General features: G+C 54.1%; 1 protein-coding gene across 10 annotated transcripts; it reads right to left on the bottom strand.

The window, feature by feature from the left end:
• Positions 1-483: 483 nt before the first annotated feature.
• Positions 484-10442, bottom strand: FANCG (FA complementation group G). 10 transcript variants are annotated; one of them, XM_053932597.1, is made up of 14 exons: positions 10334-10442; positions 10140-10221; positions 8516-8647; positions 7575-7768; positions 6799-6952; positions 5512-5642; positions 5017-5163; positions 4064-4227; positions 3792-3849; positions 2949-3286; positions 2746-2801; positions 2021-2158; positions 1043-1175; positions 484-770 (listed from the first exon to the last, which is right to left on the bottom strand). In XM_053932597.1, exons 1-14 carry the CDS (start codon positions 10430-10432, stop codon positions 653-655), a joined length of 1944 nt encoding a protein of 647 aa, XP_053788572.1. In that variant the 5' UTR covers positions 10433-10442; the 3' UTR covers positions 484-652. The 10 variants fall into 10 exon arrangements, with proteins under 10 accessions (XP_053788572.1, XP_053788574.1, XP_053788573.1 ...); XM_053932599.1 differs by having other exon boundaries at positions 2949-3139; XM_053932598.1 differs by having other exon boundaries at positions 7698-7768.
• Between the last annotated feature and the right edge of the window lie 106 nt (positions 10443-10548).

The raw sequence follows: 10548 nt of genomic DNA, 5'->3' as shown, positions 1-10548 counted from the left end.
GGCTTGGGTAATGGGGTCAGGGGACCTTCCTCATCCAAAAAAAGCTCCACCAGACACTGGGCAGGGACATGTGCTCCTTCAGCCCTGAGGGTGAGGGGCCTGGAGCTATGGCACTGGCACAGACCCTCGGGGCCACAGGCGTGGGTCTGGACCCTGCTGCTATCTCTGGCCAGTTCAGCATTGTGAAATTCAGACCTCAGAGCCACGTACCTCAGACAAAACCCCTTCTCTGGGCTCCTAAGCACAGTAACCAAGCAAAAAGCCAGTACACAAAGCACAGAGAGGACAGACCAGCAGCTCCCTGGAGCCTGAGTGCCGAGCCAGCCCCACGAAGCACAGGGCACAGAGGGTGAAGGTATCTCTGCCCTTGATCTCTCACACACCCAGGGCACACAGCCCATGGGCTCTTAGTAGCTGGAAGCAGTGTCACAGCCATGACTGCAACATTTCGTTCTGGAAAAAGAGCATGGAAAAACCCAAAGCTAAACAGAACTGGGTTTTTTTATTAGAAAAGGAGATCTATTCTGTTTCAGTCCCTTGGGAATCTAGCTTCTTCACAGAGTAATTCTGAGTCTTCAAGGAGTTCTTGAAGGCCTTGTGCCAGGCAAGTGCAGGGAGACCTCAGAAGGTGGGCATGCCAGGCATGACCAGGTCAGCTTGGGGTGTCCTGGGCTGCTGCCCCGAGGAAATCCTGTATGCTTCTGGCAAGAGGTTCACTGTGAGGGAACACCACCTGCTCCAGACATGAAGCCAGGTACAAAGGGAGGGGCCTGAAAGAAAAGGGAACATGGCAGCAGTGAGGACTGCAGCATTCCTTTGCCATGCCCTGAGACATTTGTTCTGCAGGTCCCCCTGCTCTACCTGCAGCCTCTGTCTGCCCTCCCCATTTGGCTCCATGTCAGCTCTTCTGTGCCCCAGGGTGTCCCAACAGAGCCACAGCCTGTGGCCCCTCAGAGCAGTCATCAGGGGAAGCTCCTTGGACACCTAAACTGCCCTCACAGACAGTTTGTACTGCTGAGGTCTCACCCATCCCTCTACACACCTTCCCTGCCCTGGCTGCTGCCCATTCTCTCCAGGGGAGCTCTGGGAGAACTTCTGCCACTGGGCAGCCGCCTCCTGCTTTCGGTTCAGCTTCCACAAGGCTTGCACCAAGTAGGAGGCAGCAGCTGGATCACCTGCAAGGCAGGAAGAAGGATCAGCCCTTAGCAGAGGAGGAAGGAGCAGGTCCTCAGCACTGCTGTGGGTTGCAGGGTATAACAAAAGAAGCTCAGAAGACAGACAAGGGCAACGAGTGTAAGGAGAGGTAGTGTAATGGGGAGGAGGCTGTCCTGGCTGTTTCACAGGCTCTAATTAACCCCAGGGTTGGCAGCCAAGGCAGATGGCATCAGCCCTGGGGCACAGCCTGCCACACCTCTCTTTGGACACAGACTGGGGTTCTCTTTGCAGGCAGGTCCGCACCCCCAGGGGGAACAGCCACAGGCAGGACTGGGACCAGCAAGTCTGACAGATCCTGGTGAAGCTCACACTTCTTCAGCATGTCAGAGCACTCAATGGGAGAGAGCAGCCCTGTCAGCAGCACAAGCCATGCCTTGGCTGAGCTCAAGACAAGAATGCTCCCTTTGCAGGCCTCTGTACTACCAGGCATGAACATGCTGCTTCCTTGAGTGAAGCACAGCTCCACTCCTCTGTTCTGGGAAAGTAGACCTGTCTGGGAGAAAGCTGACTGTACCAGGCTGGGGTTGAGGCAGGAAATTTCCAAGCTATCTGAAGACACAGGTTGTTGTCAGGGTTCTGATATACTCCTCTGACAATAGTTTTGGTCTGTTTCTCCATGGCAGTGAGGTGACCAGGCTCTACAGAAACATCTCTACTATGTGACATTGCTAGTGGCCCTACTGTTGCCCTTGACACCTGAAAAAATATGGTATAAAGCATAAGAACTTCCTGCTGAAGACAGCAAAGCAGCCCAGGACAAATTTGTGGAAATTGCTTGTGTTCCTCACCAAAATGAGCCTCTTACCTGGTGAGATCTGCAAACTGTGCTGGAAATCCAACAGAGCTTCTTTGTTCCTCCCCAGCTCCAGGAACTGTGTACCTCGCCCAATGAGAGAGAGCAACCTGATCTTCTGGAGTACCTCCACTTCTGGCTGGAGATTCTCTGCCACAGGAAGACACATACACACCTGAAGACAACATCCTCCAGACAGTCTCTCCCTTATTCCCAGCAGGCTGAGGCAGGTTAGCAGGCAGGAAAGGCCAAGCATTTACTTGGGCTGCTCATCCTCCAGCTCGTGAGACAGATGGCAAAGTTCAGCCTCCATGCCAGGCCAGAAGAGCTTGGGAGGCAGCAGAGGGGGAGAGTGAAGAATGTCAAGAGCCCAGAATGTTACATGGCTGGGGTGAACAGTGACCTCAGCAGCAGCCTGGCCTTTGGCTGTCCCTCTGCACCACTGGCATATATCTTTTCCCTAAAAACTGGATTGGAGAAGCTTTCCAGTTCACAGCCCCTTTAACTGCTACCTAGGCAGTGAAAGAGGCAGAGCCAAGGCCAAACTCTGCTCCAAAAAAAACCAGCCAGTCTCTTCAGAAGCTTTAGCACAGCCCAGAGCTTTGCACCCTGGGACAACTGCCTCTTGCCAGAGTCATGCTGGGCCCATCACCTTGGCCCTGTACCTGCTGCTGCCAAGCACGCAGATCCTGACCCAGCTGAGGCCCCACACAGGTCTCACTTGTGTGGTGTCCTACCTGTCCGTTTGACACCAGACCCATGAAGCTGGACACGCAGGAGATCACTGAGGCACCTGTGGGTGGGAGGCCAGAGGAGCTTTGGAGTCACTCCTGGGCTGTCAGGAGTGCCAAGTTGTCAGGGCCATGCTGTGTCCTGCCCTGGCCCCACCATCCATTGTTGCCTGCTGGGGAGGCCCCTTCTCCCAGCAAGGCTCTATCACCTGGTGAACTGTGTTACAGCTTCCTTGCTCTCGCCCAGCTTGGCCCAAGCCCAGCCCTGCTGCAGGTATCCAGCTGCTCTCCAGGCAAGGCAGCACAGGCTCTCCTTCTTCTGGGACAGGAGTCCACCCGCCAGTTCTGCCACTGGCAATGAGGACTCTGTCTGTTCCAGCCTCTCCTCCACTCTTAGCACCTGTGGAATGAGGTCAGTTGTCCGGCTGATGACCTCCTTACACACAGTTATGGCATCCTGGTGCCTCCCAGCCTGCTCCAAGGCAGATGCTGCTTCCAGGAACACCTCTGGGATCCTGGGCAGAGCTGAGCTACCATCCAGGGGCACCTGGGGAACAAAAGTGACATCCGTGCTGCAGAACTGCAGAGTTCTCTGCCAAGCAGCATGACTCTGTGCATACTGGGAAGGTGGAGCTACTGCCCAGCAAAGCTCAAGCCCTCTCTCACAGTCACTGGAGCCTGGTGGAGCAGGCAGAAGATGGGAAGGACTAACAGCTCAGCAGAGTCCAGGCATCAAGTCCCTACTCCGGAAGTGAAAGACACCCAAAATCAGGCTGACAGCTGCTCCCACGGGGAAGGGGAAGCTGTCTCTCCAAACAGCAGTGGTGAGTGCTCTCTGGAGTGAATCCAAAGGCAGACATGCCACAGGTCGGGGGTGCCAGCCCCCACTTCATTTCCTTTACATCAGCCCCCACCTCTTTTCCTTCACATCTCAAACTAGACACTGAAGCCTGGAGTCCAGAGCTCCTGGGCTCAGCCCTTAGGAGTGGGTTTGGATCCCTCCAACCCTCATCCTCTAGGTCACCAAGGGAGCTCTTTACCAGGACACCTACCTGCTGCTCCTGAAGGAGCGACAGAAAATCCAGGTAATGTTCCACTGCATCAGCCACCCTGCAACAGGAACAGGACATGTGGTGGAAGGAAAAGTGTCATCAGCCAGGTGAAGCCTGGACTGCCAGCCCGCAGTCTTTCCCCCTGTTCACAATCTCCATGCTGTGAGCAGACCTATGACAGCAGTACTGAACTGGACCATTTCCAGAAGCATAAGGAAAACTGCAGAGCCCAAACAAGCAGCTTGTTGCAAGCAGACCAGTGGCACCATTACCTCCCATCCTGGAGACACCGCTGTGCCAGAAGGTACTTCACTTCAGAGGGGTGGCGATGGCGAAGGAGGGAAGTGAGCACTGGTGTGTAGACAAGCAGCTCTGTTCGCATGAGCAAATAGGGACTAGAGGAAGCAGCTGCTGCTGGAGGGTTTTTTCTCAGAGCCTGTGAAACAGGAACAGAAAATGTGTTTTCTACATCTACACTGCACTGGTCAAGTCTCTGGCAGCTGCAATCTTTTGTGACTTCTGACATCTGGAGATGCACCCAGGCAAGCAGAAGTGCTGTACTTCACAAGCACAACTACATTGTTATCACAGTTGCTTCCAGCAAGAGCCATCAGGATCACACAAGGGCAGGCAGACTTCTGATCTCCAAATGGCACCAGGAGATTTGCAAGATCATCCAGATCACCTCAGGTTTTTAGTTCAAAGTACTTTGAGCTACCTGGAACACCAACTCCCATTGCAGCCACAGACCTAGTAAGACCATTTGTAAGGAGAGAGTTCCCTCTCCTCTCTGTGTGTATCTGACAGTTTTCAAACAGCTAAAGAGAGATAACTCAGGGTCTACTGTTGTGACCTACTCTCCCAGGCAGGTTCACACAGGTAATGCACACTGCCTCACTGCAGCCAAAATCTGCCCTTAAAGGCCTCTTTACTATTACATACTTTACTAAGAGATTGATACTTTTTGACCTGGCAGTATAACCTCCCAAGCCACCATGAACATGAACTAGGACCCGAGGTCTTGCCACATCCAAACATGGTGCTGAGCAGGAATTTCAGATCTCGCTGGACTCCTTCCTGCCCACTTGCTGAAGACAGCACTCTGCTATTCTGGGGACTCCCTCCAGGGTCAAACAGCCTCCCAGAAGGAAGAAGCCTGCTTTTGAAGCTCCATGCAGGCTCTGCTGGGCAAAACTCATCCCTGAACTACAGGAATCAGACAAACCTCATAGAGTAGGGTCAGGGCCTGCAGCTCCACATCGGTCTCTCCCAGTTCACGGTACACTGCTGCCACGTGGGACAGGGCAGGAAGGCACTGGAAATCTACCTGGAGGGCCCGTTTCAAGTGCTGAAGGGCTGTCTGAGGCTTGCCCTAGGTGTATGGGAAGACATGCATGTTGAAAGCACATCCTGCTGATGTTTTTAATGTTTGGTAGGATCCAGATTCTTGCTCTGCTTCCCCAAGAGAAGAAGCAGCGCAGCAATTTAGCCAAAGGCAGCCCTCCTCAGGTTGGTTTTTGAGCTTCTCTCTCTGCAGCAACACTTTGCAATCAGCCAAAACCTTGGCATGGATTTTGCACCCTGTCCAAGGAGGCTGGGGCCACAAGGGCAATTTCTGCTCAAGGCCTTCCCTCCCTGAGAGGCCTTGGACCACACAGAGGCATTATGAGTCTGAGCCTTCCCACCCCACAGCTGCCTTTCCCCTCTTTGCTGTCATTACCATTTGCTGAGCGCAGCAGCCAAGACAGGTGTAGATCTGGGCCAGGATATTCTTGGAGCAGAATCCTCCTGCAGCTTCCTGAAGGAGGGAAAGGGCGGCAGGGAAGTTCCCAGCCTCCAGCTCCTGCAGCCCTAGGACACAGCATATTGGTTCTGTGGCTCACTTTTGTGTCCCACCAAGTCCCAAACAAGCGGTGGTGCCCTTTTCTTCCCAGTGCCATAGGGACTTGCCTGATGCCCTCCAAACCCAGTGATGCACAGCAGGATAGTGCCAAGCTGACATCTTTGCTTTAGTGGTTTTGCAAGAGAACAAGCCACTCATTGGAAATGTCCAGCAGAAATAACAGCAGCTTCCAAGCCCAAAATTCTTCCTTTGGCCCAGAACAAGGACAGGGGTATGTGCCGGGCAAGTTCACCTCCACATTCATCCACAATGACAACAGTGCAGATAGGGAAGCACACACAGAACTTCAGAATTTTTTCAGCCCATCTAGGTCATTTCCCAGCAGGATGTTTTGGGATATCAGTAGATTAATATTTATCACCACTTGTTATTTGCTTTTCCTTCAGTCTTCTTTTCAGGCTACCCTCTGAGGCTGCTCTCACATAGCAATACCACGCTCATATCTGCCACCTCCCTGCTGGAAGTGCTGGTGCCACCCTTGACTATTTTGGCTCCGGCTGTGTGTGGGCCAGAGCTCCTGCCCTGCCTTCTGGCAGGAAGGCCCGGTAGGAGCCCAAGCACAGTGAGGCAGTGCTGGCTGTCCCTGGAGCTGCTGGGGTTGTCAAAACAGTAGAGAAAACAGGCAGGACGGAACACAGCAGCCAGAGAGAATCCATTGCTCCCTGTGACACCAGGCTACAAAGCCTCACAACAGCTTTGTGTGGCTCTTGCAGCACCCTAGTCTGACAGGAACAACATGCTTGGAACAAGATAAGTTTCAGAAGACAGACAGAAGAAAGGAAAATCTTCATAAAACCCCTGCCAGCCTTCTGCTTTAAGGTCACTGCAGGGCCCAGACACCTCTCTTAGAGTCACAAACAGGCAGAGGAACCCCATGATAGTGCAGAAAAAGGATGAGCTGGGGAAAAGCAGGGAAGCTTTTTGAATATGGAATGTAAAGGTTGAGACTCAGAGGCTCAGCCAGACTTGATTCCAAAGGAACAGCCAAAAGAAACCCAAGGGTCAGTTTGCTTGGGAAGAGAAACCAGGATAAGGGCAGGAAAAGCGGTCCTGGGACAGAGCAGCAGAAGACTGTGCTGGCATGAGTACCTGCCCCCCACAAACCTTGCAGGAAGGCTGCTGCAGTGCAGAGGATTTCCTTCAAGTCCTTGGCACTTTGTACAAGGGGCAGGGAGGCCTCCTCAGGAGGGACCTGCCATGCCTTGATCATGGAGAGGATTTCGTTCTGTCCCTCACTGCAGTGAGCTCTTCCTGGGTCCTGTGAAGGCACAGAGGAGAGCAAGGAATGCTGAAGGGAAGCAGGAAACTGGTCCAAGTGCACAGAGAAACAGGTCCCACCAAACCACTCAACACTGTTGTCTGCAGTGGGGGCAGACTGGGGAGCAATGTTCTACCATCTGTTCCCTTCAGCTACAACCCACTCACTGCAGTAATTCCTGCCTGGCCTGGGGCAGCACCTCCCCACCTCAGAGTGGGGTGCACCTCCAGGGCCTCCTGGCATGCAATAGATGACTGTTGGAGTTCAGTCAGAAAGATGGGACCCACCCATCAGCAGCCTTTTGATCAGCAGGGAAGGTTCTGCATCCCACTTCTGTTCCCTACAGAGTCTGCAAGTCCATCTGCAGCCCTCTTCCAGCCTGCCCAAGTCTCCTGTCTGACACACAGAAGTCCAGGGCCCACATAGGCAGAATATTCTGGGATCCATTAACACTCTCAGGGCCATTAGGCTTTGCTGGGATGCCACGGGGAGGATTAGTCATGCTGACTGGGCAGCACTGATGGGTTCAGCTGTCCAAGTGCCACAACATTTTTCACAGTGAGTTTTATGACAAACACAGTATTTATGCCAGCTCTGCTAGCATCTGCCTGTGCCCAGTTACCTCAGCAGTGCTCAGGAGCTGGAAGAGACCAGCAACACTTCCCAGCCGCCTGGCTGCCAGCCACCAGGCTGCCTGCAGGGCCCCAAGGCGGTGCAGAGGTGCCTGCAGCTTCTCCATGGTTACCTCCTGCAGCACCTTTTCCCACAGCTCTTCCATGCCAAGATCCTCTCCGCAAGCCCCACAAGCCTCCAGAACTGAAAAAAAAAACCCACAAGCAAAAAGATCTAGAGCTGTGAGACAATGTGTTGGTGCCCGTAACAGACACCCTGGATGCAAGAGGCAGAGAAAGCCTCAAACAAGCACAGGCTCCTCGTAGCGATGGAAGGAATGGGGTTGCGGGGCTGGCCTGGCCTCAGCAGAATGGAAAACAAGCTCTAAGAGAGAGGAGCTGACAGCAGCACACTCGGGAGACAACACACAGCACAGCTCAGAGCTAGACTCCAGCTCTGCTGTGCCCCCTTGAAGTCATGTGCCCTCAGGTAAGCATGTGACAACACTGCAGATCCACCTCTGAGCTGCAGCCTGTTTCAGTGAGTTTTCTTTGAAGCCAGCACGCTATAATTAAAGAAAACAGTAATTTTCTACTGTCACTAAAAGTTTGCTAGAGACTTTGCACCTTATACATTAAAAACTCTTGTTTCCCTTGAAATCTCCAGCCCATCCCTGCAGGCAGCAGCAGGCAGGCAGCTGCACATTGTCCCTGGCCACATGCCACTCTACCTCCAGCCCTTATAGGCAGAGCCTGGGTGTCTGCTTACAGTTCCTCCCATTTCCAAGCACAGCCAGCGGTTCCTGCCCACAGTTTCCCTCGCCTTCCCTGGCAGAACCAGGAGTGTCTGCTCACAGTTCCTGCACCTCCAGCCACTCACCAAGGATCTCCAGAGCACAGGGAACGCTCTCCTCACCCCGAGAACTCCCCAAACAAACAATGACATCCTTACCCCTGAGGAGCCCCTGGCGTATTCCTTCTGCTTCTCCTTTGATGACAGAGTCAGATGCTCCCACAGTGAAAAGCAGGGAGTTGTAGAGGACAGTGAGTTCCAGAGGCAGGGCAGGGAGGGCAGCCGGCAGCCCTGTGGGCACAGCCAACCCAACAAGAAATTCAGATGGCTAAGAATAAACAGCGATCCATACTCAGGTGGCAACACCTGGCTTGGCGACAAGAGAAGTGGCTTGGCAAGAAGTTTTTAGTGATTGTGGTGTGATTTAGCCACCTGGGAAATGCAATACCAGACAGACAGCATGTGTCAGCACTCCAAGTGCTGTTTTAGACGTCCATTCCCCAGCTACCAAAATGCTGCAGTCCTCCAGGACTTTTAACTCTCCCAGAAGAACATCAACAGCCTACTCTGTTCCAGTAGACATCCACCCTTTCACATGCTGTGTCTCTCTCCTTATCACAGAATGGGTGGGGCTGGAAGGGACCAGAGTGGCTCATCTGGTCTAATCTCCCTGCTCAAGCGGGGCCATCTTAGAGCACGTGGCCCAGGATTGCATCCAGATGGTTTTTGAGTATGTCCAGTGAGGGAGACTCAACAAGCTCTCAGGAAAATTTGTTCCCATGTGCAGTCACCAGGGTAAAGTTATTCTTCATGTTCAGGTGGAACTTCCTGTGCATCATTTTCTCCCATTGCCTTGTGCCTACTGCTTGGCACCACTGAGCAGAGCCTGATCCATCCCCTGACCCCTCCCTGCAGACACTGACAGACATTGATGAGGTCCCCTCTCAGTCACCTCTGCTCCAGACTGAACAGGTCCAGATTGCTCAGGCTTTCCTTGTAAGAAAGATGTTCCAGTCCCCTAGTTATTCTCATTTCCCTCTGCTGGACCCTCTCCAGGAGCTCCATGTCTCTCCTGCACTGAGGAAACTGGAAATTAAGCTGCCTCGTGTTGAGCTTTCTCTGCTCCATGATTGTGTCAGAGAGCCTCTTCCCTGACTTCCCACAGAAAGACTGCCTCACTTTTTTTTTTTTTTTACAGAATCCCCAAAGCTCTGCCCAGCAAGTTAAGGCAGAATCTGAGGCTGGATAGTAACCCTTTTGCTGGCCCAGGTCAGCATAGGGCAACAGGGATCATTTCACCTTGGCTGGGATACTGGAGCTGAAACGGAAGAGCAATATTCATAAACTAAAACACAAGAAACTCCACCTCAACTTGAGGAAGAACTTCTTTACACTGAGGGTGGCAGAGCACTGGAACAGCCGTGCAGGGAGGTTGTAGAATTTCCCTCTCTGGAGACATTCCAACCCCACCTGGATGCGTTCCTGTGTCACCTGCTCCAGGTGACCCTGCCTTGGCAGGGTGGTTGGACTGGCTGATCTGATCTTCAGAGATCCCTTTCAACCCTGATGATTCTGTGATTAACTCCTTTGCAGGCCCCATTCAGCACTGGGCAGTGGGAACCCTTTCACCCCGCCGCCTTCACGCGTTTGTCTCCAGCACCGACATACCGGAGCTGCATCCCGGTAAACAGAGGTGTCAGGGAGCCGATGCTTCCACGCCCACACGCTTCAGGCCCGGGATAGCAGTGGGAGGTGAAGGCGGGGCACGGCGGCCGCCACTCACCGCGGATGTTCAGGAGCAGCTCCCGGAACTCGTCTCGCAGCTGCCGCCGCGCCTGCCGCTCCTCACTGCCGCACCGCGCCGTCTGCAAACACGCACTTAGCGCCGGCCCTGCTGCGGAGCGGCACGGGCGGCAGCCCCGCGGCTTGGGGAAGGGAGAGGGGAAGGGAGAGGGGAAGGAAGAGGACGCGACGCACCGTCCATCGCCCGACCAGCGCCTGGCTGTGGGCGGCCCAGGCCCGCAGGCAGCCCTGCTCCGTCTCCGTCCCGCGCCGCCGCTTCATGGCCGCCTCCATCGCCCGCCGCCGCTTTCCCGCCCTCGCCGCCGATTGGCGGTTGCGGCCGTCACCAAGGCAACAGGGAAGCGCGGGGCCGAGGGGGCGCGCGCCGGGAAGGTGGGAGCCGCGGAGGG

Source organism: Vidua chalybeata, chromosome Z, assembly GCF_026979565.1.
Source record: "Vidua chalybeata isolate OUT-0048 chromosome Z, bVidCha1 merged haplotype, whole genome shotgun sequence".
Classification (NCBI taxonomy): domain Eukaryota; kingdom Metazoa; phylum Chordata; class Aves; order Passeriformes; family Viduidae; genus Vidua; species Vidua chalybeata.
Note: the sequence above shows the minus strand (reverse complement) of the source record. Positions and strands in the feature narration are given on the sequence as shown.